The sequence below is a fragment of the Anopheles marshallii genome, chromosome 3, assembly GCF_943734725.1.
Source record: "Anopheles marshallii chromosome 3, idAnoMarsDA_429_01, whole genome shotgun sequence".
Lineage (NCBI taxonomy): Eukaryota > Metazoa > Arthropoda > Insecta > Diptera > Culicidae > Anopheles > Anopheles marshallii.
In genome coordinates this window covers 76,915,056-76,939,468 of record NC_071327.1, presented here as the reverse complement: position 1 = coordinate 76,939,468, position 24,413 = coordinate 76,915,056, and the positions used below count along the sequence as shown (strand labels likewise).

Below are 24,413 nucleotides of genomic sequence, written 5' to 3'. Positions count from 1 at the left end.
ATTTAAATTCTACGAAGACATGTGTTTAAAATACCTGCAACGAGAAAGAAGCAAAAACATGATTATATGTAATAAAAATTGAAAATATGTTACTTCTACACTTTATATTAGATAAACATTACATTAAATAAACAAGTGCAATTTATGTACATAATGTTATAGTCAAAATATACTCATTCATAAAATGGAATCATATCGATTTATTGGCTTTAATTTTTTCAACAATCCATCGTCAATAGGTACAAAACCCGGCCTTAACACTATGCTTCAGATGCATTAATTCGCTTCCCGAAATAGGCAGGAAGACGAATATAAGACATGGAAATTAAAACTCCAAAGAACATGTTGATCTACACAGAAAACACAGCATTCGTTCAGCTGGAAAACTGCATTTGGGACATATATACATGCTCGTGTGCCTCTTCGTGTGCTCCGGGTTTAGATGCTTCTCATTCAAACCCCCATCAAACCACGCGCCCCAAAGCCCACTTCCTTTCGCTCTCCGCCAGTTTGGTCACATTCTTTTCTCCGCAAAAATGTCAACTACGATCGGGGAAGCACCACACAAACACACCTGGGCGCAATGTGTGCTCTTGTAGCTATGTTGCGCCAGCAAGAGTAATACCGCCACGAGCAGATCTTTGCCGTGTCACCGGGTGCCCGGTGAAATGAATTGCGAAATTTCAATCTATTTGAAATAATTGAATTGGAATTAGGTACCAGTCTCGTAGTGGATGGTAATAGTGGAAGCAGTAGTGATGGTAGTAGCAACTAGTCACACCGTAAGTCATCGTGACTACTGGGGCGGGGGGTTTGTTTTGTACATTGAGAATAAACTTAAAATAAAACAAAAAAAGTGTTTTTTTCACCAGTTCCTTCCAAATTCTTCTGAAATACAAATCTCCTCCCTCTCACCCTTGCCACTCTATACCTTGGTCTGATAGAACAGGACGTCGTTATTCTTCGTCGGGCAGTTGAAATGCGGAACCGAACCGAACGGAAAGCTCGTTATATCTTTTGGCGAACGAAACGAAACTGAAACCCAAAATCCTGAGCAATGCTACAACTTCTGGCAGCAAAACCCACCAACCACGCGTACACGCAGTAACGAACCGCAGCCGGCAATGATAAAGTTCTCGCATTCTCGATGACCGCGAAATATTGCTGCGTGGTTCATCTGATTATTATTTATATAGGGATTATTTTTACCATGCGATGGCGGTTCGTACTGATGATGATGATGGACGGGTTTTTGGTGACAAATTGATGACGCTGCCGTACGGACAAGGAATACCGAATGATAAGGTTCGGTAATCAGTGCGTCTTTACAGATTTTAAAAATAGACAAGAATCATGGAAAGTTGTTTCTTTTTCCTACACAACTCGTAAGGGAAACGTTAATTTAACTGAAACAATCGAATAAAACTGACAAACTGGGAAAAGCCTCCGAAATAAACATTTCAATACGCATGATATATTTATAGCACAAAGTTCATTATACCAACTGAGTCATAAAATCGACTCTCGTATTTATTTTTAAATGATAATAACTTTATCCTTGTTGCAGAAGGTTACGAAATTAACATTCTATAACTGAGGCATCATTTTATTTTAAGCTTCCGTAACTTCATCATTCATCACATCACCGACGTCGTAGCAAGATCGTCCACAAATCAAACTCGAAATAGCAAATTAAAATCCCGATCCAGATGATCTCGCAACCGCGCACGGCATGTCCTTTTCCACGCCAGGGCACAATAAAACCACAAATGATTTGCCGCAAACTGACGCATAAAACGTGTCCGAGCCCTACTCTTCACCCTGGCACGGCGTTGAAATTCATCTAATTAAGAAGGAAGTGGCCGGGACGCCATTACGTAAGTTATCGTTACCACAAAACTTATTTGGTAGTGAGAACGTGGTGGAAATGTACGCGGTGTGTGTATTTTTAACGCAACCAATCAATATTGTTTGCCGACTGGGGAGGGGGGGCGATGGGTTTAAGTGGCACCAGGGGGAACCGAGCAGGGGGACAGGGGTAGTTATTTCGATTTCCACTTATTTAATCACCGGGTGTGTATACATTTTACTCACTTCCGTCCCAATGACGAGGGATAAAGGAGGTTAACGGAAGTGGTTTGACATTTGGATAGTTTGTTAGCTTTATTTATTTATCGCCATTCGGTGTCTTTCGATTGAAACCCTTTTTCCCCTTGGATGACAGTTTATAACCAAAATATGAACATATTTACATTATAAGCGAGCTGTCATGCTGCATGAACAAGACAATATAAATAATAATTGCTTTGTGAATTTTTATTTTCGGTGATCGGAACAATCTGTTCAATTTTCCCTAATTTTGTTACGACCACAAACATCAAACCACTACCCGCACTAATTTTCCTGACCACCAAATACATACACAAGCACACTTACGTCCAAATCGTACGCACACGTACACGCAACTCGGGAAGCACGTGCGCTGCCCGCAGCAGGCGTGATGGGAAAAAATCACACCCCAACTAACCGAACCGATACCGAGCGGCCAACTGAAAGGGAAGCATCACTCGACAGCATCGACATCGCCGTCGAGACGAGCACGAGCATAAAACACAGGAAGCACTAACCCGATCCTGTCATGCTATGCCGGGCCCTACCGTTCAAACACCACTAATCTCACCAACCCTTACCACCACAACACAAAAGGTGGTAAATAGTTCGCCCCTACCGTACCTGGGCGCTAGGGGTGCTTACCGCAAACCCGCAGTTCATTATGATCACTCGGCGCAGTTTTGCTTTCTTTTTCGGAAGAATGAACAAACAGTTGAATACAACAAAAAAATACACTAGGCTCCCTAATAGAGGGGTACGCGGGCACGGTAACACAGAAGCCAGCACATGCCTTAACCTGAAAAGAACAACCAATAGATAGAGGGGCAGAGAACGGGTTGGGTGGCGCGGACGTTCGATGAAGAGCAGTACACAAATCACAGACATTTGGGAGGGAAAAATGGGTACAGGTGATGCTCTCGGCCAGGCGCAACGGAATGAAAGCCAAGGTGGAAAAGCCAAGAAACCAAACGAAAAGCTCTACAGAGCTTAAGGCTAAAGGGAGCGAACGTTCCTTCGGCCATGCAGCTCTAATGCTTAGCGAGGATAAGCATGATGTTTCATTGCTTTCTTAGGTGACCGTTTTCTTTTTCGTTTCGGATATTCAAACAAAAGCATTGAAGAAAAAAAAATATTTACAGATATTACCACGTATTTTGGTGACATTTACAACCTTCGAAAAGTTACCAAAGCTCTGACATTCGCTTATGCAGCCAATTGCAGGGTTTTCCATTGGTAAAGTGATTACAAAAAATATATAAAGCGTGATATTTCTAACCATTTCATTTACACGAAACAACGAAATTAATTTAATGGTAAACTTCATTCTTCAGTATAATTCATCCTCGAAAATGTTTTGCGAATTGCCTAACCGACAGGCGCGAATGCAATCAATTTTTATTTCAATTGCTGCTTTTGCTATATTAAATGAAACACAGTACAAAACAAGTAAAAAGCTTTGAGGAACATCCAAATAATACGATTCTTCAGCAAAAATATACAGTAAATAATAAGAAAAACGAATAATAAAAATTGAACAAAAATTGAAGAAAACCACAACAACAAAAAAGCTTGCATAATGTTAAAAAAACTTTTCAATGAAAGACCTAAAAAACTTCAACGCAATACCCCCTGTAAGAAACGGAAACCCGATGCGCTTTCCACCCGGTTAACGTAGGGTAAGGATACAAAGGGATCGAACGAAAATCGCCTGAGGTGGATAGTTGGTAGAAAATGTCAGCAGTACGCACCAGCATGCGATGCCCGGCGAAAGCGCAGGCCAGAGCAAGAGAGCGAGAAAGTGATGGCTTTCCCAAAACACACGCGCACCATCAGCTGTGAAAAGCTGTGGAAAACAGAAGTGGGTAAGGCGCCGCAAACGCCTCGCCGCTTCCCTGAGAGCTTCCCAACCCAAACACCCAACAGCTGCGCCGTACTGGTGGAAGCACACGAAAAGCTTAACCCCACTTTCCATCCCATTGCATTGGGTAAGGACGAACCGCGTGCAAGGTGGTTCGCTGGGAAGACGAACGTCGAGGACGGACGTACGACGAAGACAACGCGCACGAGTGTATTTCCCGCCAGGAGTGCTCGGGCGCTCGGAATGTGTGCTCAGTCCGCTCGAAGGAAGTGTCGCGTGCAGGCGTGTATGTTAAAGACTGGTCCGTGTTGTGTTCGTGGTTCTTCATCGGTGAAACGCGTGCCGTTTGGAGCTTAGTGGAAATTCCGACCCTCACAAACGGGCCAAACACGTTGTTTACGTGTGTGGCGTTTTGCATCTAGAAGCGGTTTTGGTAATACGGTTAAAGTTAGACAGTGCCTAAGCAAGTGCTGAACACAGCGGTGCGAATGAGTTTAGCTGTTTGAGCGAGTGTTTGATTAATTTGGAATAAGCAACAGTTTGTGTTAAAATAAAGTATTATAATGTAACCGTTTTTTTTAAATTACGATGCAATATAAAGCTAAAGTGGAACCGTTTTCATACTTTATTCAGATGCATGACGTCGTTATGGGACGATTGTGAACAGCGGTGGTTAGCGTGGCGTTTTGTTGTGTCCAGCACGATTGCCATCCCAACGGGGACAGTTATATACGGTGGCGATGTTGCAATATGCCACGAGTGAATGGAAAAACCCGGAACGGCACCACGCCGGGAGTCCGCGTCGGTGCGGACGAGTCGCTTTTTCCCGCGGGCATACTTGACCTTCCCCGAGTGCTTATGTTGAACGATCGGCTTTTGCGTCACGCCGGTTGATTGTCCACGGGCCGCACTGTAAGAGCACACGATCGATGACAATTCCATTCCATTAGGAAGTCGGAATTCTCTTTTTTGGTCTCCGCTTCTTATTCGCACACCCGGTGAAGTGTACCTACGGCCTTAAACTGAGCGCACACTTTCTCCTTCAGCCTATCTAACTCAACGCTGCGAGTGGGTTGAATGATCGGGAACAAACGTACACCACCGTGTGGTGGGTTTGAAGCCCCACTCTAAGGCTAGCCACGCCGAACGCGGGTCAACCATCAAGCGAATGGCTATCCTCTCTCCATCGTCCACCTTCATTAGCTGATGAGCTTTCCAGTTGTTCGCTTCAGTTCGCGTAATCGTTGCAGAAACCGCGTCGTACTGTGGTCACCACCATCAAAAGCGAGCAGCATCTTCCGGTTGCAAAGTATACAAGAGTGCGGCACGCCATTGAACATTTCGGCATCCACTATCATCAAAGACGCCAGATTCACTTTTCGCGCCATTTAATCGATCCCTTTATCGCGCGTCCGGAAAAAAGGAAAAAAAGCTTCTCTTTTTGTGGCTTCCTAACTACACATCGAAATAGTGGTATCACACGGGGACGACGGTTTAATCTACTCGTGGTTTGCAAATGACAAAACGGGGCACAATAGGGACCGACTACGCTTTGCAAATCCAGCACGAGCGATGAAGTGCAATGGGGCAGCGAAATTGTGCCTTAATGTGTGCCGAGATAGTGGTGTCAATGAAAGATCACACGCAACACACACACACACCGGTGCGCCTTTTGCGAGGAAATCAATGCAGGAAAACCGTCCCGGCGGGAGGCTGTGTACTGAGTGCGAAGTTACTGTTTGTCCTTTGTAAACTGGGTGGCAGTACCGGAACAAACCTACCCTGCCAACAGAATGGACTGTTCTTAATCGATACATACATAGAGATACGAACGGTGCGCTCGGGACGGAATTGATTGAGTGAAAGTGAAACGAAGCGAAAATCGAACGTCTAAAGGTTTTGATGAGAAGGAAGAAGTGTATCCTTAAGGGTGAAGACACACTGTTCTTGCTGTTTTTTCTTGTGCATCAGATTTTCTTATAGTGACGAACTCTAGAGGAATCCAATGGTCAAGGTAAATGATATCGGCAAACCAGGAAAGGTTGTGGATGTTATTATGTTATCCCAAAAATAGAGTCACTGTTTTAGATGTCAAAGCAATATTTGACACGGCAAGAAGGATTATCTTACTTCTAATCCACGTCTTGGCCCAGAATGTTGGAAGAAAGGAATTAGCTGACCAAATTGGTCAAACAGCATAGAACAACACGGCGTGTCTGAGTTAAAATTTGAACAACAGCTTGCTTCCCACGAATTGTATATGTTTTAGTAACGTCAGGCAATTGCCACGCATAACAGTATGCAACAAATATTCCAAATCATTAGCGAAATGACAGACTCAGTGAGTGTCAAGGTCGTGTCCAGAGAATCCAACTAAACAAATAACCAAACTCGTTGCTTTATGTCATACAATAAAGTTCGCCACGTATTCAATCAGTTCTCCGCGCTATACGAGCTACTAAAATGATCTTAAAACTGTTGATTGCATACTTCTAGGCGTTGTAACGATCCTTTGAATGGAGGAATATTTTCATTCCGTTTTGCTGTTTCGCAATGCAGTACTGAAAGTGTGATGCTTACAAAAAAAAAATACGCTAACAATTAAACTAGCTTTTTTGATTTTGTGTCAATCACCCGAGTAAAACCAGTTTGCATTTTCATTGCAGCCTAAACTGCAACCGTAAACAAAACTAATGTGTGCTTAGTACGTGCTGTTACAAACGCTACAACACCTTAATCTGTTTTTCGCGTGCCAACACCCGCCTCTGGCCCGCCTAACAAGAGTTAAGCATTAAAACCAAACCATACACATGAATTATGGCCGACTTTTTGGGGTGGACCCACAGCACAACGCCAGGTACAAATCGCAGCTTATCGAAAGTGCTTCCGAAGCAAAGTTCCAAATTTCTCGCTAACCCCTCGAGACGTAATGCTTCCGGTTTCCGTTTTTTTCTTGAAGCCAACGGTGTTTAGCGTCTCACATTGACCTCTATTTTCCACACCGTATCCGGTAGGGAAAATGATGGATAGAGTAACCACTCCCCCACAGTGGTTGGAGCGTTGCTGGTACGATGGCCCCGAAAATTAAGTACCCACAGTCTGCAATGATATGGAGACATCCGTCAGTATTTCACTGCATTAAAAGCACCGAGCGAGGTCAAGAAAGTGACCATCTATTTAGGGAACTACAAAATAAAACAAAACAAAGGGAAGGAAATTGATGGGATTACTACCATGTAGAAGAAACATTTTTACTTCTGCTCAACTACTTGAGCCGACAGCCCTCGGCCACTTAAAACAAGGGTTCATGTCAAGGATTTTTGTACCATACTTTGGGTGAAGCTTCGAAACCTGTGTAAGCTGATTAAGTGTGCGACAGTGTTTTATGACGCTCATTAGTTCATTTGACAAGATTGGTGATTGTGGGTTAATTGCGACATTATGTACCGAAAAACATCCACTCACGATCTTGCCTTTCGACTTCAAACAGACAGACTGAAAACGAAGCAATAATACAGATACCATTTTTTAAAGATTTTTCTTATTCATGAGTAAATAACAATCACACCGTTATTTGAGTGGAATAAATAAATAAAGAATTTTTAAAAATCATAAATATTTTACCATTTAACCTTCCAACTTCGTTCTCCATTGGCCCTGCTTTCGAACGGCTGGGATCAACCGAACCACCTTGCACCCCAAATCGTTGCATTTTGCATCGTAAATGGAGCTATGAATGTGATTAGCATTTTTATGCCATTTTCAACGCCTCATCTCGCAAACAACAGCAATATAGATGGATTTTCCACCATTACGGTGCCAAGTTTGTGCAAACACAGTGGAGCTAGATGGCAAGTGAAAGTTGAGCCACTTGTGTTTTGCTGTGTGTTCCTGCCCGTGAGTGAGTTGCTCACGACAGTTTTGTGATAGTTTTTTTTTCAATTTCATCTTCATTTCCATCCGTTCTCGGTGAATGTTTCTTTAGCGACCAGAAAGGAAAGTGTGTGTTCTACGTGCAAAACAACCGAACCGTGCAATGGTTCGGCCTAACGTGCCAATGGTAGGCAAACGTGCGTGAAATAAGCCACGACCGGCAGATCGCTTCGAGTGAATGATTGTCCCAATTGGCCGCTAACATTTTCTCCCTCTATCCCGAGCGGAATGTGTCGAGGGGCGAGCCGGTAACGACGCCGGGTCGGGACGAAAACGAACCGAGAGTGACACTGAATTCGTCGGGCATGTCCCTTAAACGGCTCGCCGTCATATCGGCCGTCGGTTCGCACAACAGCTTCAACAATCAGACCATCTCGTACATCAGCTCGTACAGTGGCGCGAGCGGTACCAGTGTGGAGCAGAACATTATCGTCGGACACGCCGGTTCCGGGACCGTACGTACCACCGGTGGGCACCACCAGGGATTGCAGACAATGCGACCGGGGGCGAATCTGCACGGCAATGTGAACATTATGCTCGGCGGGTAAGTAACCATTGCAGCGGATTCGAAAGGGTCCCACCGATTTATTTAGTAGCAATAGAAACATAAGGTTAACATTACAACTACTTGAGGCACGTTCAGTTCTATCACGAACGATAATTTCAATGGGAAAACCATACATTAGTCATCCAATTCTAGCTTCTTTTGTGTAGAACTGTTTTTCAGAACAACAAAAGCTTTCTTTGCAGAGCTTTCTATTTTAAATTTTGTTCTTTGACTTGACCTCTTGCATTTCGTAAAGAAACTCATTCACGAATGAGTTGTATAACTCATGAATGAGTTCTAACTCTTCACTCAAATATCAACTCACTCACAGAGAATGATTCGGGTCAGGAACACGTTTAAAATCTCCGTGAGTGAGTTGAATCGCAAATGAGTCACAAAAACTCTTTCTAGAGTTTCTCACTATTTCGTTCCCATTCATCTCACTCATTGTTCTCACTATTTCGATCAACGACATACTAAGACATATTTATTAATGTGCCATAAACTAGGCTACTAAACTCTTTTAGTCAGATATAATTACAAGTGACTGATGAATAGTCGAAAGAGGAATGTTGTGCATATGCTCTATGTCAACGTTTAACGAGCCTTATCACATGCTAATTTCATCGCTTCATTCAAACGATTGTAGCACGAAAAGTGACGAACCCCCCAACAAACACACCGGTGGCACATTTCAGTCATGAATACCATCATACACCTTTTACTGGAAAAGTGACACACACACACAGGACTACAACCCATCAACTAAAGTGATAAAGTTGATTTTCATCATTCTTAATACATCCATAATTGTGAGAATACTTAAACCCTCTACGCCTCCTCCATGGTCGCGTAGCGAAGACAGACAAGCCAGCAAAATGTCGGTAGGGACCGGTGTTGTAAATTACTATAAAACACACCTCACACCCCAAAATCCCTTTGCTAGTGAATGGCACGCCCGGAATCAGCCCGAAAGCGTCGTGACGTTAACTCGATTTCCATCAAGCCGGAATCAACTTTTACCACACGCCACCCACCGCCTTCCGTGGCCAAACGTGGCACGGTGGCACGTGCTACCACGTGCTTCACCATCGGCACGGTAAGCGGTAAGGGTTTAGAAAAAACTTGCTGCCAACTATATAATGTGGCATTTTTCGTAATAAAATATCGACCCAACACAGTGTACAACCCATGAAACGCAGTGTTCACGCAGTTTAACCTTTAACAATAAAAAACAAAGCGAAGCTACCGCGGGCTTCGGTGGTATTAAAATAATTTATTCATTTTTAATTTCACCAATTAGCGAACATTTACATCAGCCATCCATCGGCGTTTGAAATGGTAGAAATCGAAGCCAGTAGCATGTGTTCATTCTGGGCAGCGGAAAGCTCAAACAGGGAGCTTTATTTCAAGATCGTGATCGTGAATTTATGATTTGTCTTACATTCTTGCGTGTCTGTTTTTGGTTTGTTCTGTTTTTATTGCCTAGAGATTGGTTGATTACCGATTGCGTGCAAATAATGGACGTACACATGTAGAACATAAATCATACCAGCGTATCAAATGAACCGCTAAATGAAGCAGACGAGAGAAAAAAAAGATAATTCGTGCCCTGATGATTGGAATCTAAATTAGCTGCTCTTGCAATCATCTCAAAACCGAAATGAAACAAAATTATTACATACAAACGATAAGGACTTACGTTGAGCAAATCGAGAGCTTTATAAAAGCTTGTCAGCTTACAACAAAGTCATTCTTTTCAAGGAACGCACGCACAGTACCGGGCAAATGTTTCAGTGAATGCCATTTTACCCAGTGACAAAATATGCAAATTTACATCGCCCAACGTTCTTAACAAGTTTGCAGACAAAATGCAAATCATAAACAAAAAAAAAAAAAAACAGTCACAACACTTTCACCAGTAAAAAGCCCCCGAACCGACCGGTGTGGTGTTAGTGCGGGGCGTGTTGTCGATCGCCCATTCAGCCCCAGAACAGCGTAAGGGCTGGATTATTTTGATCGGAACCATCGAGACAGAAAAGTCACTCCACCGTCATGCGGTGCGCAGTAGTCAGTAAAATGGGTGAACTTTAAACATAAACTCTCGTATGGCTGTCGTTTACGGTTGGGCGGGGTGGTTAGCATTTTTTTGTGGTTGCCTCTGCTAACCCCGATAGTTGATATGGAAATATCGTTCGATTCTAGTGTACGAATTTGCGAGCGGTGTTAAGAAGAGATTTCGAGTGCTGGTGAAGGAAAATCGCTTTCGCTTGCGCTGGTTGCGTAGCAGAAATCCTTGCCGTGGCTCCGGTGGTCCATTCGTACTCGTTCGCCAATACGTTCCACCGTCGCTCGGAACAAAGCGAAAATACATAAAAAAGGGGGGAATAGGTTTGATCATTCACAGCACGTCCAGATAATAACCAACACCTCTGCCGCTCTTCGGAAGGGATTGGTTTACGAAGCGCTTTCACCCACCATTTCGCGAATCGAAAGATTGACATGTCATCGGCACAATGGTCGTCGTCATCGCCACGCACACACACACAAGGCAAACCGTGGGACGTTAATGGGACGATGATACGCTTTTCCCATCACACACGCGTGGGATCGAAATCAGCGCATACCACCGCCATGGGGGCAAACGGTGCCAAAGAAAGATGGGCGACCCCATCGTTCGTCCTAAAGTACGCGCGGAAAATTTCCAATTCATTGCCGGCAGCATATAAACATATAAATGTGATTATGATGAGAACGGAAATGAAATATCGTCCGCGTGATGGCGGCAATGGGGCGATTGGCGAACGAAATGCTCCGATATAATGGAACGTCGACGGGAACAGAGATTTACCGCGCATAGTTTGTTGCTTCTACGGGCGATTCTAAATTTCGATTGAGCTGCTTTCAAGCGCACAGTTTGCAGTCATGATTCCACTTTATGGGGGCTGTACCGTGTACAAGGAACTTGATCCTATAAACTTCTGCCGGCGAATTGGACGCAGCTGAAGGAGTGTGAAGAAGATAGGAAAAGATTACATTTCATAGCAAAACGGGGATTTTTTAGCGCGTTAATGACGCCACTATCAATTAAAAGAGAGACATTAAAAAAGGAATTTAAATCTCAATTCACCATAACTTACGTTAGCGACACATCAGTAAAGACTGAAAGTGATTCTTACTCCAATAACAATTAAGACATCATTATCCCAGTAATCATTTACTGTAATCTGAGTATCGAAAAATCCATCGTGTCAGCTTTTAGGTCAATGATTAGACGAGGCGCAATTTTTTAACGTATTGTTAAAAACTATTTGTCAAAGTGAACATCCGAGGCGTATTGGTAGGAGAAAGTGTCCTCGCAAAAGGGTTACTTTAGGGGTTCAGAGGTTATTCACTCTGAAAAGTTTTTTTTTTCAAAGGATAACTTCTTCATTTATTCGAAAGTCAGTTTTCACGTGTCTGCGAGGATTAATGAATTTATGGAGATTCATGAATGTATAAAGATTTAGCGATCTTAAGATTAGAGATTTAGATTCATCGCAAACCAAGCTGGGACATTTTCCTTCCCTTATTTTTTACATATTTTTTTTTAAGTTCAATGATGCATTTCAATATTCATAAATTTAATGATGAAATGAAATGATGATGATGAAATGATTTAATGATTTGTATATGAAATATATGATATGCGCTACTAAACGAGGAAGAACCTCAAAAACACCAAACACTACATAATTACATTCTAATGCGCAATTTTAATCATCCACCAACTTTCCAATCTACAGCGCCGTAAATTTCCATAATTTGAGCCATCCAGTCGCGTTCACTTTGAACATTGTCTCTCATTACACCACCATCGACAGTTGCATCCGTGACCATTAATACCGCACGGTGCAATTATTTTCACCTTTACCCTTGATCTCGTTCTTCTACTCTCAAGAAAATGAAATGCATCGTCCAGGACGAGAGATGCAGCCTGGTACGGTTTGATAAACGCCACCAATTCCGGTGTGCTTTCTGTCCCCCACCGACACATGGCAAGCGGAAGGCTTTGGCTCGATTTGGATTGTGTTTTTTTTCCCCTTACTTTGGCGGTGAGTTTGCTACATTTACTATTCTTCCATCCTAATGAGAAGGCGTTGATGTTGCTGTTTGTTGGCGCACAAATCGAAATCCTTCGACCTAAGGTGGGACAGCCCAACGGCCTAGTTCAAAGTCGACCACAATACTCAAGCTGTAATGATTTTCCGTTTTCCCGTGTCCCTATCCCTTGTGAATCCCATTAGTTTTCGCTTGTTTTCGGTTTACGAGCGTACAGTGATACGAACGATAGAACAGAGTGCATCCGTCCGTTATTGGAGTAACAGTACTACAGGAGCAAAACGGGAAGAAAGGCATAAAACGCAGCCTGTGTGCAGCAAATTGCAACTCCGTTCCAGCGGCTACAACGGAAGTTGTCGTCAGCATCTAAACATCCATCATTTACTCCGCGTTTGGTGTCGCTATCACTGTTGACATCCCGTGACAATTATACAAATCGGAAGCATATTGTTGATGGTTGGGTGTTGAGGTGGTATGATCAATGTGCGAGAATGGTGCTGTAATGGTGCCCTCTTTGCAACCACACAAGCTGCATAATGCGAATGCCCAACATCCTTCAATGATTGGAAGTATGATGAGAAGGTACGCCAAACCTAACAACAACCCTGCCATCCAGTGTTTCGACCGGAATGGAATGATTTTTTCGAAAGCATCCACTAAAGAAGGAGAAGGAGTGGAAAGAAATAGTAAGGAAAATGTGTTCTACAGCTTAGATGGAAAATTTGGCTCCAAAATTGTTTTACTTCAGAAGGATTTTTTCTTTATTTCAGAACAAATATTTCACTTTTTCTTCTCGGGACTGGTCGCAACTTCGACCAGTCGGTTGCTAAACGAATGCAACAGACCAGCCAGAACGGAAGTGAATCCATTCTGCAGCTTTATAATTACACTCTCTTGACATGTAATTTAGCTAAGGACCGGTCGACACATTTTTCACATCCGCCATTTTCGTCTCCATTGCCACCCACACGAAACCCGACCCCCGCCTCCACCGATAAACGTACCGATAAAAACATCCTCTTTCTCTCGTTCTCTCTCTCTCTCTCTCTCTCTCTCTCTCTCTCTCTCTCTGTCTCGTGGTAAAATACTATCAGTAGAGTAAATGAGGAAAAAGGAAATTCCAGGCCAAGCTGCAAGCTTCTCGCTAACCACTCTAGGAAGCTTTCGATGGTTTATAGTTTCCTTCGATTGCCGCGGGCTATTTGCCGTGATTTCACCTCAGTCACCTTGGTTGGGCTTGGTGGCCTTGCAATCCTGCCCGGTTCGAGAACGGCTGTTTGCCACATTGGCACCCCGAGAACGTTGGTTTGGGAGACGAAAGGTTTTCCGGTTTGCTCTAAGCCCACCGATAAAGCGATTCGTACTCGACCGGATGTATGCAGTTTGTTGCCGATGCAGGTGGAAGTGGGCGGGTGTGTAATATTTTTAAATTCCCGCAGGGGATTTTTCTGTTGAGGTTTGCAAAAAAAAAAAAACAAACCATTGCAACCAAAGGGAAGGAGAGAAAAATTCTCATTTAGTGCTGTACCACCCCCACGGAAGTGATAACGATGGTGGAAGACTCTTAGTTTATTATGTTTAAAAACGTAACGACGACTTGCACATGCAGGAGAAAGAAAAAAACAAACACAACCTCACCCACTCGAAACGCTAACCGAGAGCGACAAACATATGGGACGTTCGAAGGAAATAATGAAAATTAGAAAACATTCTGCACGCCACCGGTGCCATGTGCCTTTTTCGTTCGACTAGATTCCACAAACACTTCGCCATTGGCAAGAAAAAGTGTCTCTCCATACTGCTGCCCGCAACGGTGCAAGGGATTTAACTTGTTCTGGTGCCTTTTCGCTGCACTGGCGCTAGACACCGCTGGTCGGGCCGAGGCAAACGCTTGGCACGATAATCACGATCGATTCGATTAGACATAATTGAACTAGTGTTTGCACGAACGATTTGCTTTCAGTTTGCTGTCGTTCATCCGACCGTTTACTATCAATTAGGTGATTTATCTGTCATTTGCAAAGAGCTGCAGGATGCGAAAATATTAGCAGTTTAGTTTGAAAAATACAGTGTGTGTTTGGTTTTTAAGGAATATAGGATAGGATAGCTACGTAAATAAATAAATCACCCATTTAAGTATGGTGTAAGCTAATGTAATAGTAATCACATTAAATTAATATGATTTACAAGCTAAACGATGAAGATGAATTTGTTTTTAACTCGCCTCGACGCTAATACATCGGGATTTATCCCAACTCCTGAAAGTATGCAATCACTTTTCTGCTATGGATCGGGAGACAGTTTTGACACTTTTTGGGCCCATGTCAGTCCCAGTCCCTTCAAAATCCTCATTCGGGAGTCGGGTTGGACGTTGGACGAAAAGGAAACTTATATTGCATACCTCTAGGCGCGTGCATGGAAAACACAACCGAGATACTTATAGCAGGGACACACTTTGATTCCTTTCTTCTTATTAATAATTTAGCTACTTGCGGATTTTGATGGACGACCGCGGGGATTACCCATTTATTCTGTCTTAAAACAGCATTATAAAACTTTAACTCGATTTAATAATGTCTCTGGAAGAGGTTTCAATTGAACACCAACAAGAGTTTTTGTTGTATAAAACAACAAACCAATAAAAATGTTTCATTTAGTTGCCAAATTTCCCAAAAATACGCTCCACATTTCAAATCTCCCATTGATTGATATTTCCGCTTCGCAACTTTTAAAACAATTAGCCTACAGCTTAAAACGCCCAACAACCTTACGGTGAAACGGTTTGACACCCTTGCAAAGCAAAAGTTTTTGGGACAAAAAACGATTTTTTTTCTTTTTAAAGATCTGTTCTATTAAAGGAAAACGTACACTAAAGAATAATTTGTAATGTTGGATTGTAATGCTGCTTAGTTCGTTCACGTGACAATAAAGTAAGTTAGCTACCAGTCACTTTATTGCTTTGTCTCCAGAGGGGATATTTTATGTTTGGTAGTAGCTGTAACTACGAACAATTTCCTCGTTCGATAAGGAAAAAAGGGAAAGTATTTTGGTTTGTTAATCCATTTTACATTCAGCTGCTTCAATTGTTTGCGTTGCGTGTGTTTGTGAATTATTTTGGATGGATTAAATACTAACTAGCAGAATACAAAGGAAGAAAACCCCCAAAAAGTGACAAAGAAGTTCATAACTTATTCGCGCCTTTTGCTAAAACTTAAACAAAATAAATTATTGAAGAATTTTAACAAACAAATTCGTTCTAATTTTAAACACAAAACCTAACACACAAAAAAACACCTCCAAACGGAAAACTTTTCATCTCGGGATAATTTTTCCTCCATTCTGTTTCTATCTTTTGTTTTCACCTTCTTGGCAATACTATCGGCAACAAGTTCATTTTCTTTCGGTACATTCCATTCTACCGATCGGTTTTGTAATCCTAGTAAAAAAAAAATCAATTTCACAGCATCTTTTTTTTTCGACAACAAAAAAAGGATCCTCTACCTGTAGCCGTTAGGTAGAATAGAGGAAAACTTTCCTTAAACAGAAGGGAACGACCGCGCAAAAGAATTAAACAAAACGAAACAAGTGATTGGGAGTGTGATCAACGAAATTGTTTTCGCTAAGTATCGCTTTGTTGTGTTTGCTTTGCAGCGTTTGTTCCTTGCCGGATTAGTTCTGCACTATTTCTTCCGTACCAAAGCGAACAGGATTATTGTTTTTTTTTGGAAACAGTTTCTTAAGACGAATGCCTTTCGCTTGCTACAGGTCACCAAGTCATTTGAAGTAACTGAAAAAAAATAAAAAACAAATATTTTAACACTCTTCATAAAACGATACGGCCATGACACGCTAGCGGGGGCATCTGGAAAATGCATTGCATCATTTCGTTCTCCATTTCAAACCAAACCAAATGCAATTTTATTTCCATCACAAAGATCATTTGCAGCAGAGTGCAGCGCGGGAGCAAAAACTGAATGGCAAAATGGTTTTTATCTGGTTTGTTTTTCTACTGGCCGGAGTGTAGTTAACTTGTCCCTACGGCTAGCAAGAAACAATAAAAACTTATTACCTGTCACAAGCAGTAATGAATTTATGCACAGTTGTTTCTACAACCGTGTCCACCAGTGGTTCCATTTGTCTTTTCGCAGCAAAAAGGTGGAAATATTGTTATTTGTTCCGTATTACAATAAAAAGTCTATCATTTCATATAAAATTCAATGATTTTATGACACAACGTAATATTTTTCAATGTTAGGCATTAAAAAGTTCATCTGACAGAGAGGAATTCTGCACCACAGTACTAAGCCACAGTCAGTCACAAATAAACCCCAGTACAATGCCCATTCAAGAAATGCATTGTTCGTACGGCAGTGTTTCTGTTGCACTACCGGCATGTTATTTTCACTGTTTTCATTGGTACAATTTTGCTACGGATAATAATGCATTCTTCACGTATTCCACCTTGCGGATTTTTCTACAGTTTCTACCCAACAACACAATACAATAAGATTCGCTGGCGCTTTATCAAACAACTGGAGAGAGAAGCGCGCAAAAAAAAAAACCTGCACAAAATTACCACCCAACCCAACCGATAAACGCATCATTTGCACTTGCGGTAATACAAGCTTTATATTTATACTCGTAAAGATTAGAGCTTTTCAAATCGTAAAATAAACATACCGCAAGGGTAAGTCATGAATTTATATACCCAACACCCACAGCAAAGGCGAAAGGGCAATCAACGGTACGCGCTTGTCATTCTTTCGACATAGATTTTGCCTCGTAATCTGCGCTAGTGTTTGGTAGGGATCCATTGCAGAAAAAAAATATAGTAAATCACCACTCGTAGGACACAATTCCTCTGCAACTCTTATCGCGGTTGTAAACCGCTCTGAATAAGGAAACACTTATTTAAAGATCGTTTCTATTTTTCACTCACCCAAGGATTGGGAAACATGAAGGTCGTTACCTTATCACTTCATGAAACTTCATCGATTTCTTGCCATATTTATGGTGATCGTAAGATCTCGCGAAAGATATCGCGTATTTTTCAAGTGGATGTTTATAGCTCCCGGGGGTGTATGAATGCAATGAGAAAACATTTGAACTAAGGCTACAAACAACTTAACAGAACGCTTCAATCTGGAATACTTTTTGGTGCCGTGACCAGGATTATTTGCAACCAAAACAACTACTACTACTACATTCTCAGATAAATTCATGTAAAAAAACACACACATTTTTTTCCTATTCTTCTAGGGCCATGCTGTCCGTGGTCATCACGGTAGTGTGCTTCGTCTGCTACTGCTGCCATCGAAATATTAAAAAGCGCTCCAACTCCATCTACCGCCAGCAGTGGCTCGAAACGGAGGCAAACATGGAAATCTACAGCGTGGAACAGGTGCGTACCGAATCGCCGTTAGTGTAATTCTTCTCTAGCTTAAAGACATCCCTTGGCTTCCGCAACAGCCATTGCCATTGCCCTCGAGATCACTCAGCGTAGAATGACCAAGAAATGGTTAAGTGCCAATTTACTGTCTTCTGTCTGCAACCGTGACACTTGCCAACCCGTTACATAACGACGTCAAAACGTTCAGGAATCGAATAAAATCAATCGCAAGCTAGATGTCTTTATTCACTTCTTCACCAAAAACGAACGTTTCCCTGGCACGAAACCGCGCTACGGCAGGGAACTACACCAGCATGAACTGGGTCAGCGTGGATGTAATATTTTTGGGATCCATTAAACATTTATAATCGCCTGCATGCACAACCGTACCGAGACGCTTCTCCGCACAACATCACACATCACGGTAAGGTGGCAAAAGTGGTCCACCGAGTCATTCTTTTACGGTGGAGCCTTTGTGGAGGCAAGTTTAGCAAGAGCTTTCTTTCCAATTCAAAAGCACACCACACAAAAGCGATAGTGTGGTTGTAAAAATCGATACAAAATTGTAAGATGATTGCATTACGCCTTTCGGTGGCGTTCCTCGGTATCGGTTTCAGCGCCCTTAGCCATTTAAGCCGGTGCTGATGGTGGTGAAGGAAAAGAATTTACGGTCAAACTTTTCATTGCACTACGCCGTTGCGATGGGTAAGTGCACTGATGGGAAAGTCTTCCCGTTCGTACCACACCAATCATTTCATTGTGGTGTGAAATGGAGCGTTTGAATGTTTGAATTGAATCTTGAAGTACACTATTAATCGATAAATCAAACCCATCGCAACTAAACGGATGAAGCAGGCAGTACTTATCAATGAATATACTTATCGAAAAGTAACAAAAAATGTGGCATAACATTAGAATAAACAAGTAAAAACTAAATTAATTCATTCTCGCAAGAAAATTTCCACCACGCACGGAATCAAAATTGACCTTTTCCCTTATTTTCCCTCCACCAATTAATAGTTTCTTGTGTACGGCCGCAAGGCCATCACACAATTTAGCGTGCGCAAAGTAAATATAAACGCAGGAAAAAAATAAAGTTCAATTCCATTCAAACGGCAAAACGGTACGAGATCGAACGATAAATTTTACCATCCAACCAAATTCGACAGAACGACACAAATCACTGCCAGTGCAGAGAACACCACCGCGAAGGGTATTTGGGTATTCGAGGGGGGAAAAAACATGTCACCCAATACTAATGGCAGTCGCGTAACATGGAAGACGAGAGTTAGGGGTAGGTTAAATATTCAATCAACGAATCGAATAATCTTAATCAGGAAATTAAACGCATACAGTACAGTTTGGAGCTACAAAATTCGCCCGAAATGGCCAGGAAACCGCACCAAAACGGGTAAATGTAAAGGAAGTGAGATTCACTTCGGTGGGTTAGGGGGATTAGAGACGAACGGCGGTTGCTCAAGAGACCGGCAAGGTAATGAAAATTAATTGCCCTGTTTACGACAAGTGTCCCGGTGTATTTCATTAAGCTGTTTTCCGAGCTCGCGCTAGGTAATGGTGGCCCCGCAGGAGGTGAAATCTTACCACAGCCGTTAAGCACGCCAAGCAGCAGGGAATGGGAAGGGGGAGTATAGTGGAGCAATGGTAGCAAAAAAAAAACGCAAGGAAAGACACAAAGTAGTTTAATTAATTTATGTGCATCACAAAACTGTCCGCTCCGCGAAGACACACTCATCCCGCTTTTCCTGATTGCTTCACGTTTGTTCGGCTCACCTTTAACCGTGCGGTGCTGGTGTCATTCGGCACCTTTACCCCGACACGGTGGCAAAGTAGGTTGCATCTTAACCACCTTACTCATTAAGTGCATCTGTGGGGACAAGGCCAGAAGATGGCAAAATGAACTTGCACCATTGTTTTTTTTTTTTTGTTTTTGTATCGGTTCTTTGTCCTCTTTGCTATAACTTTTGCTGTAAACTCAGAAGCTTCTTACACTGTCATCGACCACGAGCAAAAAGGTTAAGAATTTTCTTTTGTTTTTTTTTTCGCAGTGCTACGATCCACCACCCTCCGGGACGGGTGGATTCTTTATGGATGGTAGTAGCACTACCGGCGACTATCAGTCGCTACCGATGGTGACCAGCGCTATAAATCATACGAACCACCATCCACAGTATCCCTACCATCATCAACATTATCATCAACAGCAGCAGCAGCAGCAACATCATTACCAGTACACACCGTACCCGAATGGGCCACCACCGTCTTACGATACCGTCGTCGCACAGGACGAACTGCTGGCAAGCGTTTCACGCCGCAAGCGCACCCACACGCCCGGGTCCGACACACGACGGTCAACTGCAGGCCCGTCGTCTCACAGCTGCTCGGACCTCGAATCGCCTGACTGCGATAAACAATCGGGCTGCCCGGAATCCATCACTCCGCTCCTGCCCAAGACGTCGACCAGATCCCAAAGGAGATGTGGCGTATCGGCGTCAAATGAACGCACTTACAGTGATGATCCTGCCGATGAACCGCTCTGCAGAAGCGTCCAACAGCCCGGCTGGTACGATACCCATCGGGAAGGTGCGGTGGAAACGTACGACGGCGAGACAAGCTGCAGCTGTCCCACAATGGCCAACGGTAGCTCCATTAGCCGTACCGGTGACGGTGGTACCATTGGACAAGCAGTACCGCCAATTTACTGTCGTAATTGTGGTTACTTTGTGGAGGGTTCCAGGGATTCACCAACCTCACCGGTTCGGACCCCCGGCCGACTGTCCAACACCTACCCGTCCACACACCGTCCACCGACGGGGCCGATCGAACTGACGCGTAACGAGACACTCCTAGTCGATTATGAGACTATAAGCGCCGAGACAACGCCGGACCGCTGCAGCGATGGGCACGACGACGTCAATCGCAACAATACCATCGACGACACCGCCACTAGCGTTGACATTGACATGCTGACAATGCAGATGATGGCATCCGCTTTACCGACCGGCGGCCCCACCGGACAGCTGGATACCATGAATAACAACATCCACAACACGGCTAATGAAACCAAAAACTTGCGTTACTCGATCGGTGTTGTTGCACCCGATTCGTCAAGCAGCTCCACATCATTAAATGGAGAAGACGGATCGGTACGCACGGTTACTGCCAGCCCGAATGCAAACAGTGAAAATAATAACATCATTACCGATTCATCGGCGGCGATAAGCGCAACGGATCTCCGGGCGACACCCGCGACCACCGGTGACATCATTCATCAGTGTCCAAACACGTCATCCAATCAGTGTTGCAATCACAGCGACAGTAACGTGCAGCCGGCCGGCGGTGAGGACCCGGCCCCATCGGTGGAAGATCACACGAACGGTAACGACAGTTTGGCGGTGGCAACTACACGAAACGGTTGCGCCGAAACAGAACCATCCGGTATCAGAAGTTTGCTGAACGAGAACGGTCTGGTGCGATTAGATATGAGTCAAATCATCGATAATACTGGTCTACCGACGTACGAAGCGGCCTTAAAGCTGGAGTCGAGCGGGTACGTGTGAGACGGGTACGGCGCTTGTCACCTTGTACTGGCACCAATTTTATCTCAAACATAACGAGAACATCTATAGAACAAGAACACCAACATCAGAATACACACACCCATCCAAACGTAAACAACACAATTTAAATGGCCTTTTCTAGTGTAGAATTCTCCAGCAGAAGGTAGTTAAGCACACAGTGAAAAAAAACAACACTTGCACAAACCATGCGACAAATGTGTGTTTTTTTTATCACCACTAAACATGCTTATCATAACGTGGTAGAAACATCCCACAATCGGTACGTGTCGATCAGGTTTGGTTGAACGAGTAAGTAAGCCGACTATTACCAAACTTTTAAACCGGACGCGATAATTTAATTGATCACTAGGAAAAGCTCACTTAAAACACACGGGTAAGATAGGGTACTGGGATGGGTGCGACATTCGAAAGTTGTTCATCCTTCACCAGCATAAGCACGTAAGGGTTTCATTGCAAGTCTCCCAGCCGAAAAAAAAATCATAACGAACCCATATCGTGTATCTTTCATGTAGGTCCCAAGGAACACCACATCAAGGCTTTAATGTTGTAGTACTGTGTGTAATGTTTCCACGAATAAAACTGTGGCAGAGTTGTGTGTTCGTTAGCCTGGATGTATTTAAATTGATAATATAAGAAAAGGTAAGTAATAGCATTAATTAAACAGGTATAATTATTTCGCCATATGAGAGCGCCTAAAGGTATGCAATTTACAGCTTTTTAATGCATTCTTTCGAACTGTCATTTTACATATGCTCCAATGATTGCATACTTTCAGGCTAAAAAGCTCCAAAACGTAACCAAACGATACAAATCATAAGGGAATTACTAGACACATCTATGCAAAATAAAATTATTTACAAGAACTATACTATTTTAGGGGTTATTTTGCGTTATTTTGCAACTGTTATATCGTTCTCTACCAATACCACACTGTTAAGCTAGCTACACTACTAGCAAGCAAATTTATCATCAAAACTCACTCGATAGAAATGGGGCACGCTCATTGGCACACGGACGGTCAGCAATGAAGCAGGAAGCGCGCATAAAACACACTGTACCGATGCACTCGTATTGCTGTTTGTGAAAAAGGCACCCACATTCATAAGATCCCGTCGCTGTAACGATCAACATCCACGGATGGGACCGTCCGTCATTCGTACCTCGTACCAATTGAACTATGCTGACCCTCCTCCCCCCCCCTTCCGGGGCTGACCACTTGGTAGCGTGATAGTGTGAGTCTTTCGGGTGCGTGGGGTTGTACTGTAATTAAAATAAATTAAATTAATGAATGAACATAAGTCAGAGTGGAAATTTGAAGCGAGTTCAGATTTGCAAGTGTCCAATTATTTCTCACGAAACGTGTAATTTTAATAAGTTCCATATGACAGTGTTTCCTGTAGTAAATTTTCCACCAGAAACATGAAACAATTGAACCGTCGTAAATAAAGGTTCCTCTAGGGAATGGCGGCAGTTGGCAGGTGATAACAGAGATAACAGCGGCAAAAATGATATAAAATCTTCATAAGCAAATACATTCAAACTCCCCTACAAGCTACAAGAGCTCGGCGGTATAATTTTGCAAAATGTTCCAATCAAAATGTGTAAAAAAGGGGGAAAACCCTCCAGTGGTGTGTACCCAGAAGATAACGGAACGAGATCCGGCCAGTCAAACGAATGGTGTTATTTTATTTCCCCCACCCTTAGATATTTTCTTATCTCGTTTTAATACCATTAAGCTTGATTACATCATACAAACGATAAGGTCTAACAAGTTGTCCTCCCCATAGGTTATACAAAATACCCAAGGGCAACATTCGGCACCGAAAGAAAGCGAAGACAGAGCGAGAAACAAATGTATTCATTCATACCGAAATAGTGCCAATCGATGAATAATTGGCATCGTAGCATAAAGCAGTGGTTTGTTCACGAGTGCCAACAAATGAACATTTAAGTGACACTGCCGTTTCTCTCCACACAACCCTTGCAATTGTTTGCGGACGGTACAGGAAACCACACATCAGTTCCATAAATGATTTGCATTCGGTTGTTGTGAGCGTTGTGTTGATGTTATCAACCGCTTCTGGTAATCTGTACATGGGTGTACATATCATTAACTTCGTTATGTTTATTTTAGATTCATGTTAACGTCAAAATCTCAACAAATTTACAATCGCTTTAAAGTAATTTTTTAAATTTTTGCCATTTTTTATACTATTCTGCCACGTATCCAATAAAAGTATAGAGCCGGAGGAATCAACTGCAGGAATAATATTATGAGCTACTGGCGCAACTCAAGACTGTCAAGAGATTTTTATACAAATTTAGAGAATAATTTGAAGTGAAATTTATTGGAAGGAACACTCAGTAAATATGGTATTACGTGCGTTAATGACACAATCGGAATGTAAAATAACAAATTGGTTTAACTTAATTTCCATTACTGTATCGGTGCTGAATGGGCCAATTTGGGACATCGTTTCCCCCCGTTCCAGCTGCTCCTGTGTCTTTAGATCGACTCGATTCTTGTTATAGATGGGGGCTCGGCATTAGAATGCAGGTGAGCAATCATATACCGATTAACTTATCGGGCGCATGGGAAGGGAAACGCATGCTAATGATTATTTATATTCCATTGTAAACCCAAACATTGTTTGAGTAGTTTGTGAAGGGGAAATGAAAATGAAGCTAAAGAGCTCTAGTTTGTTAGGAATGCCTCCACAGTGGAAAAAAACGCCACAGGGCTAGGCAGTCATTATATTTTCCCTTTCTATCGCAAAGGTGGTCAAATAACCCACCCAACCCGCAGTGTTTGCGAATGTTTACTGTGTGTTACCATCCATTCGCATTCGGTTGTTTGTTTGTTTGTTAGGGCGT

At 42.8% G+C, this 24,413-nt stretch overlaps 1 protein-coding gene across 1 annotated transcript; it reads left to right on the top strand.

Annotated features, from left to right (window-relative positions):
* The first annotated feature begins 8,208 nt into the window (after positions 1 to 8,208).
* LOC128714875 (uncharacterized) lies at positions 8,209 to 21,518 on the top strand. Its single transcript, XM_053809756.1, has 3 exons — positions 8,209 to 8,447; positions 17,811 to 17,952; positions 20,007 to 21,518. Exons 1-3 carry the CDS (start codon positions 8,209 to 8,211, stop codon positions 21,516 to 21,518), a joined length of 1,893 nt encoding a protein of 630 aa, XP_053665731.1.
* Positions 21,519 to 24,413: the final 2,895 nt, after the last annotated feature.

Bases quoted from the DNA above. Each gene is read 5' to 3' on its own strand.
- LOC128714875 (XM_053809756.1), top strand. From the start codon at position 8,209: ATGTCCCTTAAACGGCTCGCCGTCATATCGGCCGTCGGTTCGCACAAC. The intron at 8,448-17,810 runs GTAAGTAACCAT...CTATTCTTCTAG, and splicing joins GTGAACATTATGCTCGGCGG to GGCCATGCTGTCCGTGGTCA. The intron at 17,953-20,006 runs GTGCGTACCGAA...TTTTTTTCGCAG, and splicing joins AAATCTACAGCGTGGAACAG to TGCTACGATCCACCACCCTC.